This window comes from Phocoena sinus, chromosome 20, assembly GCF_008692025.1.
Source record: "Phocoena sinus isolate mPhoSin1 chromosome 20, mPhoSin1.pri, whole genome shotgun sequence".
NCBI classification, from domain to species: Eukaryota; Metazoa; Chordata; class Mammalia; order Artiodactyla; family Phocoenidae; genus Phocoena; species Phocoena sinus.
In genome coordinates, this window is record NC_045782.1 from 35,611,570 (window position 1) to 35,635,426 (window position 23,857).

Genomic DNA, 23,857 nt, shown 5'->3' on the forward strand with positions numbered 1-23,857 from the left:
CGACGGCGCGGGCCCGGACCGACGCGGACGCGGGGGCGGGGCGGACCGGGGAGGGCGGGGACCTGTGTAGGGTGAGCGGTAGTCGCGCCTCGCGCGCTGGGAGCGCGGCCCGGCGTCCCCGCGTCCTTGGCGTCTCCCGGGGCGACCTCGGGCGCTTCCTTCTTCGAGCGGTTAATTGGGGAGCGGGATGGGCGCGCATGTCAGCCTACCGCAGGGGCCAGTCGAAGGCCTGGAAAGCCCTATATGCAAATAGGAGGGCCGGGCAGACCCCAAGTTAGGAGGGGCGCGGGTTGGGGTTACGGGTTGTCTGGCAGCCAATGGGAGCGTGTCTCAATCCTTCGAGCAGTGGACCCACAAGTGTGGTTGCGAGCGGTACGGGTGGCAGAGCGGGGCCGAGACGGGAGAGTAAAAATCGCGGGTAAGAGCGCCCTAAAGCTCGGTGCTGTCCCCAGGCCGCGGCTTCCTAGTGCCTCCCCACTGAAAACCAGGTTCTACGTGTCCCCGTTGGCCCCCACGGTGCCCAGTGCCCCAGGGCTACCCCCTCTGCCCTCCCTGGTGGCGTTCTACCAGGTGGCAAAAGCCACCCGCACCGCACCCGCTTCCTCTCGGCTCCATAGCCCACCGCTTCTCAGCAGGTCTAGGTATCGCTCACCCTCTTCCACGCCCCATATTGAGTTCACTGCTAAAATATTCTCACACCCTTTTCTCATTCTCAAGACCCTCATGCCAGGACCTTTCTCGCACACCGACCCTTCTTTTCCCAGCTCCTTACTCCCCTCCTGTCCTAGCTTTTCTCCCGAACCCGGGTCGCCCTTTGTGTGCACCCTCACTTCCTGGCCTCCCTCGATTTCCCAAACCCGGTGCCCCCAGGGAGCAGTCCCTTAGATACAAGAGATCCCTGGGAATCGCACAACCCTCTCCACCTCCCCCTTCCCCATCTTTGGATCCTTCTCTTGATAACCTTTCTTCCTTTGCCTGGAGAATCCTTAACAGAAAGACACTGCTGTTTTTCTTGGCAACACAGCCCTCTGCAAATAACCTACCCCCTTTCCAGCCTCTTTTTCTTTCATTTCCAGATGTTATTTCTCACCCTCCTGAAGGAAAACTCTTCTAGGCTTGAGAAAAGTTCTTTGGGATATGAACCCTAGGGAAAAATGTAACTTCCATTTGGGGATGACGCAGGAAGGGAGCCAACAGTTTACTAAGCACTGGTATGTGCCAGGCACTTAAATAAGTTATTTATTGTATACACCAATGCCACCATTATATTTTCATTTTACAATATAGCCCTTATTTTGAGCCAAACACTGCTTTAAGAGCTTTAGAAATATTAACTCATTTAATCTTTAAAGCAACCCCATGAGATGAATATTATTATCTTCACTTTACTTATGAGGGAACTGAGGTACAAAGAAACTCAGTTACTCACCCACAATCGCCCTTGTAGTAAGTGGTAGAGATGGGATTTAGATCCAGAACCATCTGTCTTTGTTAGTTATGCACTGCGTTTTGTGGAGAAAATGCCTGGGCATGAGCCTGCTCTGAAAACTGCATCTTCCAGTTTTGCAGAATTCCTCAGTTTCTAGCCGAATAAAAGGTGGCATCTGAGTCAGCAAGATTCTTATTGTTCCCAGGGAATGTGGTCAGTCATTCTCAGCACTTACTGGCAAAGCCCTTGAGTACCTGAGTGTCCCCTCCCCTCCCTTGTTAGTCCACGTTTTGCTAAGGATCCCTTCAGGCCCTGTGCTGAAATTCAAAGGGTGGCTAGAATGAAAAGCCAAAGACCATAGAAGGCATCTTATTTTATCCTGCCTGCTTCAAAGCTCAATGCACTTTTCTGGATATGAAGCTTTTATCTTCCTGGTGATTCTGTAATGATGGAGAAGACAGGGAATGAGGGAGGAGATAAGTACTGGCTTCTTGTGACATACTATGTCAAAGAGGCAAAGCTGAAAGCAAGATCCAGGGGTCCTACCTCCACACCTTTTTTTTTTTTTTTCCCTATCTACTTCGACCTTTTCTAAGGGCTACCCACTGAAAACCTTCAGAGGATGCGTCTAGGAGGGGAATGAGGACCAAAAGATGAGAAGGGGAGGGGAGTGCAGGAAAGCCTATTATTTGGGAGAAGAGAAGGAAAGTCACAGGCAGACACAGTAGGAAAAACTCTTCAGTGCCATATGAATTCCTACAGACTGAAAGAAAAGTCTAGGCTGTGAAGGTCAGGGTGAAAAAACTTGGCGAAAACTTGAAACACTTAACTACCAAATGATTCTTTTCCTCCCATTTACAGAACACCCATATTAATTCAGCCTTGCAAAGGAGAGCACTAAACATTTCCCACCCTTCTGCAATACCCTTAGAGCCAAGAAGAGTAGTCAACATGAGTAGTCCTTCAGAGGTGGAAACGAGTCCCTCCAAGTAACCTGCAAAGTGTTCGTTTGCATGGAGCCATCCCAGTGCTCATCCCCTCCCCCTGGTGGCCAATGAAGGTCATTTTCATGCTGCCTAACCCGGCTTTAGTTGGCAGCCTCTGACTTGGAAGATCCCAAGATCAAATCCCATACCAAAATGGAAGGAAACATCAGGGTTTCTTCACTGTCTTAACTCTCCTACTTGGGAAGGTGAATTGAATGTGTCTTGTGTCATCAAGAAAAACTGAAGATGGTATTTTCTATGTTTGCTACATATATTTGTACAACATAGTGTTCTTTTTTGAACTCCCCAAATCCCTTGGTCCTCATTGCCTGCTCACCTACCTGGCATAATGGAAAGCTATGTAGAAGGGCAGGAAACTGGGGCTTTGATCCTGGCTCTGCAGACTTCTCTCCGGCTTTGTGCATGTCCCCTCCAGTAGCTGGGAGGGGGGATTTCAAAACCTTTAAAAAGCAAACAGATTGAACTAGACACACTCCAAGGTCCCTCCCAGTTGTAATATTCAGGACTTCCACCAGAAAATGTTCTAATTACACTCCAAATAAGAGCCCTGGTACAGCATGGATACTGGTGAAAAGAAGGGAAAGAAACAGAGTGAAAATAAATGCGAAGTAGAAACAATAGGGCTGGTCCCAGGTTATGTCAAACCTGAGGAGACCTAGGCCCCTTGTTGGAAGTGGGAATTTAGAGGCACTTGGCTTTAAGGAAAACAATGTGGGACCAGCTGATTCTTAAGGGACTAAAGTCATCGAGACTGTTTCTGGGAGCTAAGAAGTAAGTTGCTTCTCTTTATGGTCACGATCATTTATAGGTGATCAACAGAGAGGAAAAGGCAGTGCATGGAGTATAGAGGAGAGACAGCTGGTGGGGTCAGACAGACATGGCTTCTAATCCCAGCTCTGCCTCTTAACCTCTCCATGTTTCAGCCTTCTCATCTGTAATAGAGGGAAGAGAGTATCTGTGATATGATATTATGAGGATGAGATGAGACAGTATGTATATAAAGTGCTTTAGTATAGTTAATACCTGTTACTTGGTAAGTAGGTTGTAAATTGTATTTACTATTATAAGTGAATGAAACTAAGTGTTTTAAGTGCCTGCTATATGAAAGGATGCAAGGTCGATGCTTTAAAAAATGTTTTTTATTTTTTAATGCTCACAGCAACATTTCTATTATATAAATGAGGAAAAAGAACCTTAGTTAGGTGAAACTAGTTCATGCATTTATTCATCCTTCCAGTCCATTCATTCAAGAAGCATAGAAACCTCTGCTATGCGCCAGACACTGTGGTAGGAGCTGAGAATTTAGACATAGCCTCTTCCATCAGGGAGTTCACAGTCCAGGGCCACACAGCTGAGAATGATAGGTAGCAATTAGTGAGCACCTACTATGTGCCAGGCACTGTTCTAAGCACATTGTATTAACTCAAATGAATTACCTCATCTAATTCCCATGGCTGGGGCAGGCCATTTTACAGATGGGGAAACTAAGGCAGAGGGCTGTTATGATAAGTAAATTGCCTGAGGTCACACAACTAGGAAGTGGCAGAGCAGGGATTTAAATCCAGGCAGATAGACTCCAGAATCTTGAGTTCTTAGCCACGTCACTACAGCTGCCTCTTAGCAAGTGATTTAAAGCCACATCCCTGACTGCAGAGGCCCTTAAACTGGGAAATATAGTATTTCAGGATGCCAGCAGCAGCCCCCTTCTCTCTTTTGTATTCTCCTTAGCCTTGTCCTTTGAATCTGTGGCCCCACCTCTTTTGATTCCCCGAGGCTGCAAGACTGCTTTTGAACAAATTTTAAGGCAGGAGAGGAACCCCCAGGTTAGCAGGGAGCAGTTGTTGAGACTGGGAAAGAGAAGTAGAGATGCGCAGGTGGAGGATGGGTAAATTCAGATGTCTGGGGTCAGGCGTGTAGCCTAAATGAGAGAGAAGTGATCTGAGGCATATGAAAATGTTCCCTCTCTCTTGATGCTACTATATGGAAGATAATAGCACAGGGACAGCTGTCACTTGGCTCCTGAATCACGGAGACAATAGGGAAAGACGGGGACTGGGACAGGCTGGAAAATGGCTAAAGAGGGAGCCATTGCTCAGCCCTAGTTGATTGCTGGCGTGAGGCAGTGGGGACCTGCTTTTCCAAAGAGGAATGGAAATCTAGATTTTTATGAGAAATCTACATTTCCTAGTTATTGGCAGCTGTTTTTATGAGAAATCTACATTTCCTAGTTATTGGCAGCTACTTCTAGTTTACAGCTATAACAACTACCACCACCACCGTGGCCCAGTAAACATTTCTGTAGGCTAGATTCAGGACGCAAGCCCTGGTAGGCAACTTTTTCTTTTTTGGCGGTACGCGGGCCTCTCACTGCTGTGGCCTCTCCCGCTGCGGAGCATAGGCTCCGGACGCGCAGGCTCAGCGGCCATGGCTCACGGGCCCAGCCGCTCCACGGCACGTGGGATTCTCCTGGACCGGGGCACGAACCCGTGTCCCCTGCATCGGCAGGCGGACTCCCAACCACTGTGCCACCAGGGAAGCCCGGTAGGCAACTTTTGAGAGAGCCGTTCTCTTTCAAGGGTTGGAGAGAAGCCAGAAGGATTTAGCCTTGGGGATGAAACAGGAAGGAGAGAGCTGGGAGAAGAGAAAGCCCCCAAACAGAAAGCAAATATAGTTACACGTGGCACTGACTGTTGTCTGCCGTCTTGCACCTGTCTCGGGTACCTTCCAAGAGGCTCTCGTGTCATAGGTAGCCTAGTTTACAGGGGAAGGTGGGCAAGGCTGCCGTGATGAACCAGCTCCTGCAGAAGTATCAATACATGGGCTCCATCTCTTCCTTGCTTACGTGCCTGAGGCCCTCTTGTGCGAAAGTAAACAGAATTTGACTGTTTTTTTGTTCTTCTCTTTGAGGCAGACAAATATAAGCGGCCACGGCTTGTTTATACCACTTGGGCAAGGATTCGAAAAAGGGCAAAGACAACTCACAACTCCAGAGGCCAAATTCAGGGTCAGTTTTCTCTCCTCAAGTTAACATTAACGTTTAGGTAAACGGAGCCAGTGCTCCTGGAGGGCTTGGTAAACAGGAGCTGTTGTGGAGGCCACAGGAGGGGAGCTGGCCCTTTACCTGGCAGGAAGGGAGCAGCCCAAGGTCAAGATCTCATGTACTGTAGTCCTCTTGAGCTTTTGCCAGGAATGTGCCCGTTCACTAAGGAAAGCTGACTCACAAGACCCAGGTTTCATCGTTAATTGTGCTGAGCACAACCCTTTCTCCCCCTGTTCCGGTGTCACCACAGAGGCCTTGGGTGTTAAGGGACAGCCCTCTTCAGCAAGAGAGAGAAACAAGTGGCAATCCCTGGCCATTAAAAAACTCTGCTGTCCCTCTGAGAAGTGGCTACGAGCATTCAGTGAGATCGTATATGTGACAATTCTTTGGAAAGCTTAACGAATGATGCCCATGCAAGGGTTTATTATGAAATTATTCATAGGTAGCCTCTGAGTTAGAGCCCCCTTCCCCATTCTGGTTTGAGAAAGAAGCGGAGAGAGGTGGCAGGGTGTATTCATGTTAAAAAAAAAACCTGGCCGTAAGGTATAAAAGTTGTCTAGAATTAGCACGGTTGGGTACAGGGGGGAGATGATTCCCAAGAGATTGTGTGACTCTGGTGAGCCTGCTATAATTGCACGTTGCTGGTGGTAGTCGAAATTGTTGGAATCCCTCTGGGAAATAACATGGTGATATAAATAAATAAATAAAATATCAGAGGCTACGTAATTTTCATATTCATTAACTTAGTAATTCTAGTTCTGGATAAATATCTTAAGAATATAATCCTGAAGAAATACAAGCTCTTCTGAACATGAAAGTGAGCATTTTAGAGCTATTTATGTAACAGCAAGATTGAAAGCAACTTACATTGCCAGTAATAGGGCAATGGTTGGTTAAATGCAGACACGTTCCTTCAATGGGATATTATTACACAACCATTAAAAATTAGAACTATGTAAACTTTGCCACAACCAAAAGGATGGTTATGTTATGATTGTAAGTGGGCAAAAAGCAGATACAGAATTGTTTATCTATTATGGTCACAATCATATAAGAATAATTATGCTTAGAAATTTAGAATAAAAAAGAATACACAGTAGGGCCAAAGTTGCTATGTTAGCTACGGGTGATTTCCCACACTGCCCTTTTCTGAGCTTCCTTTAATGTTATAGTATTTCAATGATAATAGTACATTAGAATAAATTATAATAAAGATATTATTAATATCTTTTTTCAAAGCCAAAGAGTTTGTGAGGAAAGAACAGGGTAAGTAGCAAGAAGAGAGAGGGCCTGAAATAGTGAGGAGGTTGGCGGGCTTTGGAGAGGTGAGGAGAGGAGGGGAAAGCACCAGAAATTTGGCTTTATGATCATAGAAGCCTCAGATGTGAAGAGGATATGAATCAGTTTATTGGGCCTGGGCAGTTCTGGGTACCCAAAGGCAGACTAAGCACATTCCTAAGGATTAGTGAAGCAGGGGCATTAAAAACCATGTCAAAAAATTTGATATTTGAAATTTCAAGCAAACATCACAGAAGTCATCATGGGGGCGGCGGGGGTGGAGGTGGAATGGGAACTTTGCTGGACTTCCTTGTAGGTATTTTACAATTTGGTCTTGCTTTTATTTTGAATTGGATAGTGAGGGAGACACTGTAGCCTCTTTTGTGGTTGAGGTCTCCGAAGGGCTGCATCTGGCCCCGGGCTTGAATCTTGTTCAACCAGCTACGAGTCCTGCACTCATGAGCGCCAGTTGTGTTCACTCTCAGGCCAGCAGATTGTGGGAGGGAGGTTTGGTGCAGAGCCCAAATAGCTAACAGACCTCCTCAAAGCACCTCACCTCATCTGCACCCACGGGGACTAACTTCCTCAGCTAGGGAGGCTTAGGGCTTGGTTCTGAAGCTGTCTCCAGACACTCACTCACTTTAATAATAAGATTGTTTATGGCGTGGTGCCATGCATAGCATCTCAGCTTGCTTCTGAAAACCCCAGGAGGGAAAAACCAAGGCCAGTGTTGGCTGAATGAGTCCCCAAGGTCATAGTCATGGCAAAAGGTGGAATCAGCTCCTTGCTGGAGCCTGCACCAACTGTGGAGGTGGCGTGGCATTTTATAAACTGCAACCTGTTGTCTGGTCTCTGAGCGCTGGTCCACCGCCCACAAGAGCAAGGGAGGGGGGTCCCCCTGCAGGTGGATCCGAGTAACTGCCACTCCATTTACCCTCTCTCCAGGGGAGGACCCGTGTTTCCCCAGAGCTTCCTCCAGGCAGGGGAGATGCTCCAGTGCCTGCTTTTGGAAGGAGAGGAAGGGACAGACTCAGAAGAGAGAGAGGACAGTTCCATAGAAGATTCAAAAGAAATCGTCACCCTGGCTTTTGTGAGAGAGAACACTGGGGCTCAAAATGGGCTTCAGCATGCCCAGGAGCAAGGCAAGAAGAAGAGGAAGAAAAAGAGGTTAGGACTGAAAGATGAGGAATGGGGATCCATGTTGGTAAGAGCAGGAGGGACCTGGAGGGGGGCGGGCCTCGGCTGCTAAGGAGTGGGTAAAGGAGAAACTGTGTGGAGTAAAAATCACACCACTTTTGGTTCATATAAAAAGAACCCACTTTTGATCATCTGTTTTATAGAATCAAATAACGGTGTGTAATATAAAACCATGCCTGTCCTAATCTTCATTCTATTTGTGTTTAGAATCCCTTTAAAAAATTGTGTGGGGAGAGACGATGGATTTCCTTGTTTTAAGAAAGTACTCATTGTCTTGGGGATTTAGTACACTTTAAATGTAACAGAATCACGCCGACTTCTTAGGATCTGACCGCAGCTTCCACATTCTAGTTCTTATTTAATATTTTGCCATACCTTTTTGCTCCATTCTGGAGGGGGAGTGAATTCCTCCTCAGACTGATTGATGTCTGAAAGCTTGTCTGCTTTCTAACTCACAGCTTCCCTTAATGGGGGGACAAGAGGAGGGAGACCATGAAGTATTTTGGCCAAAAAGATATTCACTTCCTGTTCCCGATGGGCCACTGGAGTAAAAGGATTGAGGAGGCGATGATGTTAATATGAAGCTTCAAGCAAAATCAGCTATAATCACAATACAGAATTTCTAGCTCGTGGGCAGAGTAACAGTACTCTGAACCCATGTTTTCTGTCACTCTGCAACCCTGGGGATTTGTGTCCTCAGTAACAGGGATGGTCAAACCGGGCTTAGTGTGACCACTTAGGTATCAGGCAGCTCCACGTGGGACACGATGTTTCTACGTGCAGTCCCTTGTTCTGGCATGTGTGTCTGTCTCTGTCTTGGTGCTTTCCCCTTTCTCTTTTCCAGATGATTGGTGATCAATCTATCCAGCTGCCGATATGAGAGTGGTGAGCACCTACATTCAAGGCACCCACCATGGGGACCCACTGGATTCCCCCAAAGAGTTGGGAAGGCTCACTCATATATTCTTCTTTCTATTTTTTTTTGAAGGGTGATTTTTTTAAAAAAAATTATTTATTTTATTTTTATTTTCTGACTGCGTCGGGTCTTTATTGCTGCCCAGGCTTTCTCTAGTTGCCGCGAGTGGGGGCTACTCTTTGTTGCGGTGCGCGGGCTTCTCACTGTGGTGACTTCTCTTGTTGTGGAGCGCGGGCTCTACACTCATGGGTTCTAGAGCGCAGGCTCAGTAGTTGTGCCACATGGGCTTAGTTGCCCCGCGGCATGTGGGATCTTGCCGGACCAGGGCTGGAACCTGTGTCCCCTGCATTGGCAGGCAGATTCTTAACCACTGCACCACCAGGGAAGTCCACTATTTTCACTTCGAATTTGGGTGCTTTAGTTTGGTCCTGACTCTCCTGGTCACTGCAGGCACTTCTTTTTTTTTCCAGGCTCTTGAAGGCATTTGAGTTTGTGTTGGAGTCAGCTCCCAGTTATTAAGATTAATAGGGACTGGAGAAGAAGGGCGTGATAGCATATATATGGTTTTGAAATACACTGCATAGTTTTTTCTGTCAATTTACCTCGCTAATTAAGCTTGGCTGTGGCCCACGTTAAGGATTCCTTTATATCCCCTGAACATTCAGTGCTAGTGCTTGGAGGAAAGCCAGAGGCCTACTTCCTGGCAAGGGTGGGTGAAACATTCACCCCAGAAAACCTTCTGTGGAAGTCACTGGGCACAGGCTGTGTTCCCCAGGAGCTTTCCACTCTCTGCTTTCCTTTCTCGGCAACGGTGTGTCCAGATGGGGCAAGACGGCTTCCAGTCCCAAGGAGCCCAGTTGTCTGGCTTCAGTGTACGGTCTGGGAGCACCTAGAAACATAACCTCCCCACCACGTGCTCCTCCCCCACTTCCCGGCTGACGGGCCTTTCTTTCTCCACCTGCCACGGCAGTGCGTAGGGCTGCCCAACAGTATGGCCTTCGAGAGGGAGGGGAAAACGACGACTGGACTCTCTACTGGACTGACTACTCGGTGTCGCTGGGGCGGGTGATGGAAATCAAAAGTTACCAGGTATCTGGGTCAGAGCCGGTCCTCTGTGTAAGCGTGGCATCTACCCCGTGGAGCCCCAGTCTTATGACTGTCCCCAGGGGGAGCTCATGGGTACTCCCATGGGCCCCCTTGTTCACGACTTCCGGCTTCCTTTGCAGAAAATCAATCACTTCCCAGGGACGACTGAAATCTGCCGCAAGGACTTGCTGGCCAGGAATATGAGCCGCATGTTAAAGATATTCCCAAAAGATTTCCACTTTTTCCCTAGGACCTGGTGTCTTCCTGCTGAGTGAGTGCCCACCTGCGCCCCTTTCTCCACTCCCCACCGCCAATTTACATTTTCCACTTGCCCCCGAGTCCCTGGTTGCTACTTTCCCTTCCCATAGGGTCTCCCATCTCTCTCTCCTCTTCAGGAAGAGAAGGAACAAAGGGTGTGTCCAAGGTTGAGAAAACACAAGGCTCTGCCTATACAATTAGATGACATTTAGGGGCTGGGTGCCTTGGAGCCTGTGCCTGCAGTTGGGATGAGAATTTGTTCTGACCTTGAAAGCTGTTGATTTTGAACTTGTTCCAGCCTTTTCACTGTGCACTTTTGGAATTTTTAAGGCCCTCGAGCATTTCTGGAGGGAGTGAGGTAATGGTTAGCACCCAGGTTAGGAGCAGGGAGGGACACCTGACCTCTGACCCATGGCAGTGCCGTGGATGGCAGTCAGCCTTTTCCCATCTCTGGTCTCACTATATCCATCTGGAAAATGGACATCCATTCCTGGTACCTAAAATACTCTGGACCACATCACGAGAAGCAGGAGGAATGTGAGATGACGTGAGCACGACCTGGGTACAGTCTGGTGTTTGGGACGAGGTGGGGGAGTAGAGGAGCATTGCCATCAGAATTATACTTACTCACAAAGGCCCCCCCAGGAATTCTACTCTCCCGTCTCCCCCCAGTGCTTTCCCAAACCAAGCGCCCCAGAGTTCCCAGCCTTTCCTAACTTGTCTGGAACAATTTGCAGAGCTTAGCAGCAACTTCAGAGAAAATGTGTTTGCCATCGGGTTGACAGGAGCCTCCAGATTTCATGGCCACTGAGGGACATTGCAGTCATGTGACTTCTCTAGTGGTGACAATGTTCCTTTGAGTTAAAAGGCAAAATAAGAAGTATAACGAGCCTGAGATTTATAACCCTTGAAGTTGGTTTCTTTCTTCTGAATATACTTTCTTCAAACTACGTTCAAAGATAGCATTTGCCCTGTCACACTCTAGCTGGAGTGGAGGTGTTACAGAGGAAAGGCTGAAGCCCAGAGCAGGGGAAGAGACTGATGGATCCAAGGTCACATCATTTGTCAGGGCCTGAGTCAGATTCAGAACTTCACACCTCTTGTCTGCAAACTCAGAGAGCCGAAGCGCTTGGATCACAGTTAGTTACCTTTGTGGGGTGTGTGGCGTGGACCAGCACCGTGCCCGCATCATGTCATGTGTGAGATAGCTGTCATTGTCTTCATTGTGTAGATGATGGAATTGAGGCTTAGAGAGGTCAAGTCCCGGTAAAGGGCTACACCGCTGGTGAGTGCTGTTGCCGGGGCTAAAATCCAGGTCTGAGTTCCCTCCAGAGCCCATCTTCTCTCCGCTGTGTGTGCTCGACTGCCTCTCCTATAACCAGATCTCTGGGCATCTGTCTGTCAACTCCAGGGCTTTTGTCACTTTTTTCTTTTTTTTTAAATAAAGAGCTAGCCTTCATTTTCACTGATTTCCCCCCCGCTAAAGGTGTATCTCATTCTCTTCCTGCTCTGGTAGCTGGGGAGATTTGCAGAACTACAGCAGGTCAAGAAAAAATAAGGTGTACATCTGTAAGCCGGATTCGGGCTGCCAGGGCAGAGGTATATTCATCACCCGGACAGTGAAGGAAATCAAACCAGGGGAGGATATGATCTGTCAACTCTATATCTCAAAGGTACTTCCTCATCGTGATTAGTTATTTATCATCCACGGCAACCTCAGGCTGAAGCTCCACTGGACTGGTTGTGAAAAGAGGGAAGGGATGGTGGGGTGGGGGTGAAGCCAAGTCCTGCTTGGACTTGGTCGGACCGAGCCTTCTGACCAGAGACGTGTCGTGTGCCTGGGCCAGAGCGCCCTTGCCCTTGCACTCTTGTCGATTGGTCTAGCGCTGCCAGGCTGGCCCCTTGCCCTCTAACAGACGGCAGCTGGGAGAGCCCCTTGGGTCTGTGGAGGCCCCACCTCCTTTGGGAGAGGGAAGTAGCCCTGGAGAGAGCATGGTAACCAGCTGTCCATGACTGGAGGTATAGCCTTTACAGGGAGGGAGCCTTCTAGAAGGTGCATAGGAGACCTGGCTGGCATCGCAATCAATACTGCAACTGCAGGGAGAACTCTGGCAGAAGTGCGACGGTAGCAAGCCCCGGGTGGTGACAAACATGGCCTTCATCGCAGGCCTTTTTCATGTTATTTTGTCTTGTTGCCAGGAAAGCTCTTGGAGGTGGTTACTCGTGCCATTTGACAGATGAGGAAACTGAGGCCTGGTGTGGTTAGTGGCTTGCACAAGGTCACATGGCCTAAATCCCCTTGTCCCCCTCCCAACCCCAGCCTGGCCTCTGTAACGCGAGCTGAAACGTGGTTTTCACTGGAGCTGAAACCACGAAAACAAGACGAGGGCGCTAATGGGCTTCAAGTCGGGGTTTCTCCTCTGACGCCGCCGTGTGTCTTCTGTTCTCTCCTCCCAGCCCTTTATCATCGACGGGTTCAAGTTTGACCTACGGATTTACGTGCTCATGACGTCCTGTGACCCTCTCAGGATTTTGTGTACAACGAAGGACTGGCGCGCTTCGCCACCACCCTCCTACTCCCGCCCCTGCCCAGACAACCTGGTGAGCTTGGGGACACGCCGCCTCCCCTCCTCTCTTAGCTGGTAAAAAAATCCGAGTCACACCTACCTTCTCAAGGCATGGTGGATGTGGCTGTCACTTGCTGAACTGTGGTTTACTATGTGCCAGGGGCGTATCTGTTCTTTCGTTTAGCCCTCCAAGAGCCCTCAGAGACAGGGATTATCATCTCCAGTTACAGATAAGGAAATTAAAATCCAGGTATAAGGGACTTGTCCCAAGGTCACAGAGCTAGGAAGAGGTGAGGTGGGGACTCGTGGCCTGACTGCAAAGCAACAATTCCGTGGTGCTCAAGGAAAGAAGGATGTGGGCAAGCCCCCAGCCCTCCCCCAACGTCCCCAGGCCCTCAGGGCTCCTGAAGTCCTCCCTCAGCAGAGCGCCACCCAACCTCAGGAGGGGGAGTTTCTTATGCTCCAGGCTGTAGGATACGCCTTCTTACTTCCTCTGTTTTGCCAGTGTAAGTAAGCCCTAAGACGCCCCTTTTCTTTTCCATCTCTGTAAGCCCCAGGGGCCATGGAAGGGCACAGAGAGGAAGTGGAAGGCTGCCCTTCCTCCTGACCCCACAGACTTGTGTCTCTTTCCCCAGGACGATATCTGCATGCACCTGACTAATTATTCCGTTAATAAGCACAGTCCCAATTTCCTCCGAGATGCTCACTCTGGCAGCAAGAGGTAAGGAAGCGGCTTCCCTTCTCTTTTCTTTCCCTGCTGGGCTCCGAGCTGCTCTCTGAGATTCTACCCAAACCCTGTCAGTCCCCATCAGTGTTTCCATCTTGGGTCACATGGTGTCAGAAGATATTTCTTTGCCTCTAAGCCCAGAACAGACTCCTTAGTCTCTGCCCTCTGGCTGTTAATCATTGAAAGAAGGCCACATCATAAACCCTAGGAGATTGGGAGGAGGAGAGAGAAACACACACACGACCAAAACATACTCTTATTACAGCTGGCCCTTCTGACATTTCTAGATCCAACAGATATTTATCGATTGCTGGTCTGACACCGGAGAAGGACCTGCAGGCCTGTGGTTCCCTGGGGTGTTGCTCTCCAACAGAGATTCTCAAGTGATGTGTCACGATGCCCCTGCTCTTTCTCTTGCAATCAGACTTAAAGGACTGATAAACAGGCAGTCTGTTTTGGCTTCAGAGCATCAGAGAAGCACAGGAAATTTCATGACTCCCTTGGTAGCAGAGTTCCAAAAAGCAAATGGAAAATCCACTAGGTTAAGCCTGCTGGAAGGGACGTGTGGGCTGGCCATGAGGCGATCTCCCCCTTGTCGGAGGGCGCTGGCCACCCGACTTTGCCCACGGCTCCCCCACTTCCTCTTTGCCCACCTGGTCTGTGGGCACCCTCTGGCCTCCTGCGACGGTGGCACGTTGAACATCGGGGCTCGGTGAGGCCCGGCTTCCAGTCCCCACCCTGACCCACGCCAGCTGAGTCAGCTGGAGCAAGTCCCTTCACCTCTCTGAGCTTCCATTTCTTGGTCTGTAGAATAGGGCAGTGAGACGCCCTGCCCTGCCCACCTCGTAGGGTCACCCTGAGACTCAGGTGACCTGTGACAGAGCACAGATGATGCCTGTAGTTACTGTGATTCTCCTTCGTCTAAAGGCACGTCATCAAAGGCCCCTCATCTCCCTCTCTTTATGGGAATGGACTCCCCAACCAACAGGCTTTGGGCCCTCAGGCTGTGATGGGGGTGTGTGTCATGTGGTGCCAGGGCTAAGGTGACAGTGTGGAATATTGTCCTGCTACCCTATTCCCCTCCCTCCTCTCCTTCCTTCTCTCGCCTCACTCACGGGCCCTGGCCTCATCCCTCTTCTCTCATCCCTGCTCTCTGCTGGAGCTGTCGGCTGCCCCCTCTTCCCCTGCCCTGCAGTAACCCCCCACCTGTCCCCTGCGGTGCTCCAGGCCCATCTCTCCTCAGCTGCACCTGGATGTCTCCCCGTTGCTTCCAGCTCAGCATTTCCCCATGTCATGTGTTCTCTCACATCATTCCACCTCACAGTCCAAGCTTCCCCCTCTCTAACTTCTAACCCGCAGGAGAACTGGAGAGTTTGGTGTCATCTTAGATGTTTCCTCTTCCAGCATGTCATTGAATTCTGAAGTTTCCCCCTTCAAATGTCCCTCCATCCCTTCCTTTCCACCAGACAGCCGCATGGCCTCCTCACTCTTCTTAGCCCCAGCCACCTCTGCTTAACCTTTCTGTACCTCCGGTTTCTCCTCTCTAAAATGACGCAATAAGGAATTCCCAGGCAGTCCAGTGGTTAGGACTCTGCAATTCCACTGCAGGGGGCCCGGGTTTGATCCCTGGTCGGGGAGCTGAGATCCCGCAAGCCACAGGGTGCGGCCCAAAAAATAAATAAATAAAATGACACAATAAACATGAATCCCAGCTGGCCAGCCTCACAAATATGCCGTAAGGACCTATTGAGATGATGGGTATGAATAGGCCTCAAAAACAATGCCCCCTATGCAAGTGGGTGCTGTTATTATCACACATTCCGTATACTCATTACTTCTGCTCTCAGGTAACCGGTGTGGCTCCCAGGTGCCTAGAGCATCCAATTCAAACTCCTCTGCTTGCTGTATGCTTTGACCAGACCCCATTTCCCACTATTATTATTACTACATTAATAGTTACCATTTTATTTGTTGAGCGCTTCCTGTCTGCCAGGCACTGCTCTAAGAAATTTACATTCCTCAACCTATTTAATCCTCATAACAACACCATAAAGTTGGCGTGATATGATCACCCCGATTTTGCATATTGGGGAACAGGTGTAAAAAGGTTAAGAAACTTGCCCAAGTTCGCACAGCTAGGAAGTGGCAGAGCTGGAATTAACCCTGGAGTCTGTGCCCTTAACCGCTAGCGGTACTGCCGGTGCCACCCGCTCCGTGGTGCTCTCCCAGGACACTCTTTTGCTCATTTTTGATACACAGGCCTTGCTCGTTCCCACCTCTCTGCCTTTGCTCAGCTCCAACTGAAAACATGGGAGAACATCCTTGATGTCAAACTAAGCTTCCGTGTTGCCTTCTCTGACCTGGTTCTAGGTGCTGGTTCAGCCATATAACCACTGCAGTGTGGGTGAAACCCATCTTCTCTGTGGGCCTCTGATTCCTCACCTGTCAGATGAGAGGATTGGCTTCCATCTCTAAGGACAAGCCTATGGAATCCGAGTCTAACCACCCCCAGTAACCTCTCTGTCTCTGGGCTCCCACCACCCTCACGGTCAGCATCAGCTGTAGCTCGTAACTTCTCTGTGCTTGGGGCGCATGTTTTCCTTGTGTCCCCAATGGTACTTAAGTTCCTTGATGGTTAGAATGGTGCCCTGGCCTTCTAGGTGCCTCCCATGTTGCAGGGCAGAGTACTTTCCTTTTCTCCCTCCTGTTTGCTTTCACCTTTCCTCATCTTCCTCTTCCCCATCTTTTGAGACAATCTGCTTCTCCTACTAGCCCATCCCCTACCTCAAACTCCCCCCTCCCTAGCCTGAGGCCAGCTGTACCGGCAGTAAATCCCCGCCAGGCTGCAAACTCAGTAGGAGCAATGAAGAAGAAAAACTGGAAACCTGGCAGGCCTCTGGGGCAGAGACCGGGTCCTCTTCGTCTTTCAGGGTGCCTGGCACATAGCTGTTCAATTGAATGCACTAGCCACTGGCCGTTATGAAATTGCACAATTATGTGTATTCATTGTGATGTGCCTGAGTCATCGAGAAGAGGTTATGTTATGATTCATAACGTCTGTTGTAAGAAGGCAGAGGTGTGTATAACCTACTCTGGGAACATTTATTTTCCAGTTAGGCAAATTAAACACTTTTTTTTTTTTTTTGCACTTGAAAGGGTTGCTTTCAAGCGATCTGGAAAATTCACGTACGTGCAACACTCCATCCTTGACAATGTCAGGTAGAAAAGGTGTGCCTCTATATTGAGTGGCCTCTGTTTATCTGTCGTGATATAAATGCATCTTTGGTTGTCTCATGTGTGTGCTGACTCCTCATATGGTCCTTAGGCTTCCCAGAAGAGAGGTGCTGGTTTCTTGGGATCCCCTCATTGCATGAGTTTTGCACACACAGCAGGTCCTTAGCAAATGTGCATTGGCTCCATTGACGGGAGTCCATCTAGCTCTTTGGATGGCCCGGGTGAGCTGTGTTTCCTGTCTTCTCATCCTTCTCTTTGTTCTTCATTCCCCCGCATCACCCGTATTTCCTCCTCCAATATTTCCACTTCCCACTTTGGTTCTCTGTGCACACCTGTGTGCGTGTGAGTGTCTGTCCCCGCCATTGCCTTTGGGACCTGTCAGATTCGCCCTGTCTCTGTACTGCCCAGCTCAGAGCTGACCGGAGCATTTCCTCAGATGTTTCCTCACAAACCTCTCCTCATGGGGTAGATATCCTCTGATTTCTGTGATAGGGTGACCAGCCATCTAGGTTTGCCTGTGACTGAGGGGTTTTCTGGGATGTGGCACTTTCAGCTCTAAAATCAGACTGTCTGGTTTGCCCTGGGACAGTTGGTAACCCTATCTGTTGAGATGCCCTGGGGTTTCCTTTCCCCTCTGGTCAGCCCTTTAGGGGGTTAATAATGATCAAAATTTCTGTGTCTTCAGCGTCCCCAGAATCCCCTCAGATAGCTGAGGTGGAACCCAGTTATCGGTGGCCTTAAAAGCCTCCCTAAGTGCTTCTAATGAACACCACAGGCTGAGAAACCATTGCCTCCAAAGCAAAACCATGATGTAGGGTGTTTTTTTTTGCGATACGCGGGCCTCTCACTGCTGTGGCCTCTCCCGTTGCGGAGCACAGGCTCTGGACGCGCAGGCTCAGCGGCCATGGCTCACGGGCCTAGCCGCTCCGCGACATGTGGGATCTTCCCGGACCGGGGCACGAACCCGTGTCCCCTGCATTGGCAGGCGGACTCTCAACCACTGTGCCACCAGGGAAGCCCGTAGGGTGTGTTTTTAAGAAATTTTTTATTCATCCATTCAGCTCTCACCTGGGATACCGAGTCCCTGCCCCAGCCCACAGGTGCTTTCTATGTTACAGTGAAAGTGCCCAGGCCAGGGCTTACGTGTCAGTGTATCTCTGCCCACTCCAGGACTGTGGAGGCTTGAGGAGTATGGCCCTGTGGCTCCTCCTGGGCCGACACAGCCCTGGTATGACCCTGGCTCCTGGGTGTCCCTCCCCACTGGCCTTGGGGCCTTCTCTTCTCCAGAAGTTTCTGGTTTCCAGCATGCCATGGCCTTAGATGACCAGAGGTGGGCTGCCCTGCCTCATGGCCCGTGGTTCCCTTCCAGGAAGCTCTCCACCTTCAACGTGTACATGGAGAGCCACGGCTACAACGTGGGGCAGATCTGGAGAGATATCGAGGACATCATCATCAAGACGCTCATCTCGGCTCACCCCATCATCAAGCATAACTACCACACCTGCTTCCGCAATCACACACTCAACAGTGCCTGCTTTGAAATCCTGGGCTTCGACATTTTGCTGGATCACAAACTCAAGCCCTGGCTGCTGGAGGTGCGGGCTTGGGGCGAGGGGTGCAACTGACGCCTGTTACCAGGGTGAGCTAGCCGGGCCCATCCTTCCGCCCTCCTGCTCAGCCAGGATGTTGTAATCCACTTCCCAAGCCACTGCCCCCCCGCCGAGGCGCTTGCTGCCTGGGGCTTCTCCCTTTGCTGAAAAGTGGCCACCAGAGGGAGGTAGACGGCCGGGAATTAGAGAATTCCTTGTGCCTTCTCGAGGTCCACCCAGACTTAGAAGCTCTAATCTCAGGCCCAGAGTGATTCTAAAGACAGCTCTACCTTTCATAACAGAGTCATCTCCCAGAAAGGGGTGGTTCTTCACCAAAGCTGGGTGGAGGATGTTCAAGATCAGACAGGAGCCACCAGGCTTGGTTCTTAGGGGCCTGGACCACTCAGTTCCAAGCACCAACGGAGAGCGGCCCGGTGTCTGTGGGCATGGGAATGGGTGGGGAGCCACTCAGTGAGTTTCTTGCTTCCCCCAGACCCATGGGGTGGTGGGAAGAGGAGGAAGAGAAGCTCCTGGGTGGCCTCCTCTCTTCCCGATTGGACCTGTGCAAGCAGCCCTCTCCCGTGGCCATTCAGGGTGCACGCCGGGAGTGGGGGTGGGAGTGGGGCTGCGGTACAAATCAGAGGTGATGGTGACAGCTGCCAGTGACACAGCATCAGCCCTCAGAGCGCAAGACCCAGATTTACAGATCAGATTCCTGGGGCCTTGCCTTTCCTCCATTCCCAGCCCTTATTCCCAAGTGTGGCTGGGAAGGAGAATATGGCCGTTTGGAGCTCTCACCCGAAGAGCAGAATAAGCCACCAGGAGCAGGCCTTCAGAAACTGCTGGAAACCTTCAAATGTCACACAGTGCCTCTGAACAACGTAGACTCTTCTGTGGGCAGAAATGAGTCCTCTCCGTCCTCCCACCAGTCTCCCTGTCAACCCCGGTCAGGATCCCAAATGCATCACTCCTTTCCCCTCCCCACCTCCCAGCCTGGCCCTTCGGACTGTCCCCTTCCGTCTACTCTCTGGGATGCACAGTGCACGGGACGGGGCACACGCACACCAGGTGGAGGGGAAACCAAAGACAGACCGCCCCCCGCCCTCTGCCATGCTTCTCAGGAAGACAGGACTAAAATGAAAGCTAGTTAAACTGGGGGGGTTTCTGCTTCCTCCTTTCTTCACTGTGGCTCCAGTCTAGACCCTCTCTCCGTCTCCTTTCCACTCATCTTGGTAGCCAGGGCCCTGACTGAGGTGGGCTCGGGTGGTTCCCTGGAGGGGCCATTTCGCCTCACACCTTGCTTGCACCCTGCCCAGCCTCCCCAGCTGCCATCTTGCCCTCACAGGTCAACCACTCTCCGAGCTTCTCCACTGACTCCTGGTTGGATAAAGAGGTAAAGGACAGTCTGCTGTATGACACTTTGGTCCTGATCAACCTGAGAAGCTGTGACAAAAAGAAAGTCTTGGAGGAGGAGAGACAACGGGCGCGGTTCCTGCAGCAGTGTCGTTCTCGGGAGACCAGGTACAGTAATGGGTCAATTCTAACAAATGATACTCCCGTTTGGAAAATTAACATATAGTGGCAGGATGTGACAGTTTGAACAGTTTTACTGTGGCTATTCCTTTGTTCCTAAAAATAGATTAAGTTATAGACATAAATACCTGTGGTGGATATGAGTTTATTAATATCACATGAAGATCCAGGGATTACCAATTCAAAAGTAAAACCATTTATCTATACAAAAAGGAAGATTTGTCCATCCTCCCCTTGCCACTGTGTTGGCAGGAGCCTCTGTCGCCCTGCTCCCTGCTGGGTAGCATTTACCTTTTAACAGAGGCCTTCCTCTGTAGAGTGAGAAAGAAGACAGGAGCCTGGCCAAGGAGTGGCTTTGTTGCTTTTCAGATCCCACGGTGGCCCGCTGCCCCCAGCATGAGCAGAGCCAGCCTGATCCTTCGGGACTGAGCTTCTGGAACCGGGGCATGGCATCTCGGTTTGGATGGCACTGTGTTTCTCAGAGCGTGTTCGCGTGCACTGTCTTCCCTGGAAGGGGGATGGGTAGGCGGTAGCATGGGGTGTTGTATGGTCCTATTTTTGGAGCTAAGAAGACCAAGACTCTGGAAGGGGAATTGCCTTGTACAGGTCACCTCGCTGGTAAGTGGCAGGTCTGGACACAGAGCCCACTGGGTGGGCTGCCTTCCATTAAACTCCTGGAGAAGGAGGCAGCGTCAGCTAAGGGGCGGCCAGGGCCCGTCTCTGGATCAGTCTCCTCGTCACGACTTGGCCCTGGGTGGCTCAGGGGCTCCTGGTTTCCCTGCTGTAAAAGGGGCTTATCGTTCCTCGCTCCCTGACCTCCACCTCCCCGGGGGGCTGTGAGGAAGAATGAGATCATCACAGCTCATAAAAGCTCATCAGGCTCATCCACGAAGCCCTCAAATTTAGCAGAACACAGGCTGCCAGTTCGCCAGAGAAGGGTAGCAGGGGCTGTGATTGGGAAGATGGCGACAGTCTGCCTCGTCAGAACAAAGCCAAGAGGGAAATAGGCTCTACTTGTAACGGGAGAGAATTTGGTGAGCTGTCAGGAAGACCGTTCCAACCAGCTCTCAGTGCACTGTGACACTTGCTGTCCCGGGAGGGCTAGAATCTCCTTTCAGGGAAACGTTCATGCGTTCATTTATTTAGGAAATGCTGACTGACCACCGTTGCGTGCGAGGCCTCCGTCTGGCCCTAGATGACATCTGTGTCCTTGGAAAGGCCATGTCCTCTCCAAGCTCGGTCCCAGGAAACCCCAACTGCAGCCCTGTGTTCTGCTTCCCAACAGGAAGGAGGAAGTCAAGGGCTTTCAGGCCGTGCTTCTAGAGAAAACTGAGAAGTATGAAAAGGAAAACTGTGGAGGCTTCCGCCTGATTTATCCCAGTGTGAATTCGGAGAAGTATGAGAAGTTTTTCCAGGACAACAACTCCCTCTTCCAGAATACAGTTGCTTCCAGGGCTCGGGAGGTGTATGCCCGGTAGGAAGGCTCCTGGGGCTAGGGGAGCAGGGTGTTGGGGGAAGAGGGGTTTGCTTGACCTGAGGGGTAACCTTGGGGCAGCCTTGAAGTTGCTTTGGTCTCGCAAGGACCAGGAATCCTAAGATTCTTTGGTGTGGGATGTTGTTAAGTGGATATGAGGCTGTTTCTAGAAACTCACCCATGAGACAGGTACCCCCACCCCACTCCAGAATGCCCAGCCCCTCAGGGCTGCCTCCTGGATTCATGCAGGTGTCAAATCTAAGGGCCGGAAGGGACTCATCCCATCCAGTCCATTCCCCGCCCTCCACCTCATTTCATGGAGCAGAAAAAGGATCGTACAGCAGATAACGACAGAAGAGGCTCTAGAACCCCCGTGTCCTGAGTCATGTGACTGAGTTATTTCCGTCACATCATTGGCCAGAGAGGCCCAGCATATGAAGGGGTCCAACGTGGGAGCCCCTAACTTTAGCGCCCTACCCAGACCTTCTTCCCAGCACCTGCCAGTTGTGGCATCTGGCCTACTGGGAAATGAGGAGAGAGGTGGGGTGTGGTGAGTGGGGTGCAGCCCGCCACCCCACTCTATGAGGTGGGCAGGGCAGGGTTTCTCATTGCCCTCAAGGAGAGTGTCCACATTCCCAGCCCATCCCTAACCTACATGACTGTTCCTCACTGGGCAGGCAGCTGATCCAGGAGCTGAGACTGAAACAGAAGAAAATATCCTTCCAAACGAAAGATAAGAGGGTGGAAATGCAGGGGGAATCAGCAGGCGAGCGAGTGAGAGGCAAGTGCATGCGGAACTGGCGACAGAAGCAAAGGCAGGAGTGCAAGACCACCACCAGCCTGGCCTCCAAACAAGTAAACCTGGATGGGAGGGGAGCGCGCATGCCCAGCACCCTTCCCTGGCTGGGGCCAGTTCAGGGGGCGATGCTGAGGAGACCGCTACTGAGATAGGCACACTGAAGGAATGGGGCCGCGTGGAGAGCTGGGCCCTGGGAGGGGAGCCCAGAGGCCTTCAGAGGATCCCTCCATCCAGGCAGAGAGGACTCTCGCTGGTCTGCCCTTCTTCCTTCAGCTGGAGTAAAAGCAGCTGGGAGGCTGACCACCATCCCCATGTAGGGAGTAGGCTCTAAGACTACCTGTGGTCATGGTCCCCAACTCTAGTTTGGGTTGGAATGCTCCCCTCCAGGGGCACAGCTGAGAGAGGAGGCCACAGGGAAAAGCTTCTGGGAGGCAGGACCTCAGAACACTACATGGGGTGACTGAACACAGCTGGTGCTTCCAGCCTGCTCTCTGCTCCAAGTGTGGACCAGCCTCTAGGCTGGGGCCAGCTATCCAGTTGTCCTATCATCTGAATCTCTGGATCCCCCGCTTCTCTGCCTAGCTCTCTCTTCTGGCTCACTGGAAAGATTCATTGACTTTTCAGTCTATCTCCTTCTCAAAGACTTACCTGAAGGGACAGGTTTAGAGCAGGTTTTTTATTTTTTAAAAAGATAAGTTTGTTAGGGTCATAGACCCTTCGAGAATCTGATAAAAGCTATGGAATCTTTTGCCATAACGTATACAAAGATACAATTTTAAAACTGCAGTTTCAAGTGGCTCAAAGGCCCCGTGAAACCATCCATGAGCCCTTTAGGGGTCCTTGAACCCCAGGTTAAGAGCCCCCGATTAGAGAGACTTTGATGCTGATTGCTTTCCTCTCCTCCTCATCTCCTTTGCACCTACCCTTGGGTGCAGATGATCTGGAAGTGGACAGAGCTGGGTTCCCATGGGCTATACGTTTGGTTTCCTCCTTCCCAGTACCTCCAGCCATTGACATTAGTGTCCTGCACACCCGACTTGCTGTCGAGCATCAGAGACACAAAGAAAAATGAGACAGACGACAGCCTCGAGCAGGAGGCCCCCAGGGAGGAGGCTGGCCCTGCTCCCCATAAGCCTACATCTGCGAGGTCTTACAGCTCTATTACTGACTTGAGGAATTCAAGCCTCCTCAGCTGCTCCAGGCCAGAGCTCAGTAAACCCGTCTCCGGAATCAAGGAAGCCAAGTCCACCTCTGCAGTGAACACAGTCACCAGCACTGTGGTAGGTGGAGCAGTCTGCCTTCCCTGAGGGCCGAACTGGTGGTGGGGTGGGGTGGGGGGTGAGGTAGGTGTCTGGCTTTCTGGTCCCTTCTCTGCACTTCCTATGGCCCTTTGAGTAAGCCACTTACCTTCTCTGGGCCTCGATTTCCCCACTTGTGAAGCCCAAGTTGTGGAATGGCATACTGTTAGGAGTCTAGACCTATACCTTTAGGGCTTTTAGAAAGGCCAGTCTTATGCATCCCCTCTTTGGGGCAGGTTACCACCTATTGTGTTAGCTTCTGTAGGGCTGCTGTAACAAATTACCATAAACTTGGTGGCTTGAAACACGAATCTATTCTCTCACAGTTCTGGAGGCTAGAGATCTGACAACAAGGTGTTGGCAGGGCCATGCTCCATGTGAGGGCTCTCTAGGGAGGATCCTTCCTTGCTTCTTGCTAGATTCTG

General features: G+C 50.7%; 1 protein-coding gene across 1 annotated transcript in view; it reads left to right on the plus strand.

Moving 5' to 3' along the window:
• The first annotated feature begins 317 nt into the window (after window positions 1–317).
• The window catches only part of TTLL6 (tubulin tyrosine ligase like 6), a 35,174-nt gene continuing 11,634 nt past the window's right edge, over window positions 318–23,857 (plus strand). Inside the window, 15 exon segments of the mRNA XM_032617477.1 lie at window positions 318–418; window positions 7,700–7,921; window positions 8,796–8,836; window positions 9,838–9,956; window positions 10,094–10,224; window positions 11,728–11,884; window positions 12,669–12,738; window positions 12,741–12,781; window positions 12,783–12,812; window positions 13,414–13,499; window positions 18,109–18,334; window positions 19,674–19,849; window positions 21,147–21,335; window positions 22,013–22,190; window positions 23,133–23,414. Of these exon segments, the coding sequence (XP_032473368.1) occupies window positions 318–418; window positions 7,700–7,921; window positions 8,796–8,836; window positions 9,838–9,956; window positions 10,094–10,224; window positions 11,728–11,884; window positions 12,669–12,738; window positions 12,741–12,781; window positions 12,783–12,812; window positions 13,414–13,499; window positions 18,109–18,334; window positions 19,674–19,849; window positions 21,147–21,335; window positions 22,013–22,190; window positions 23,133–23,414 (2,049 nt within the window).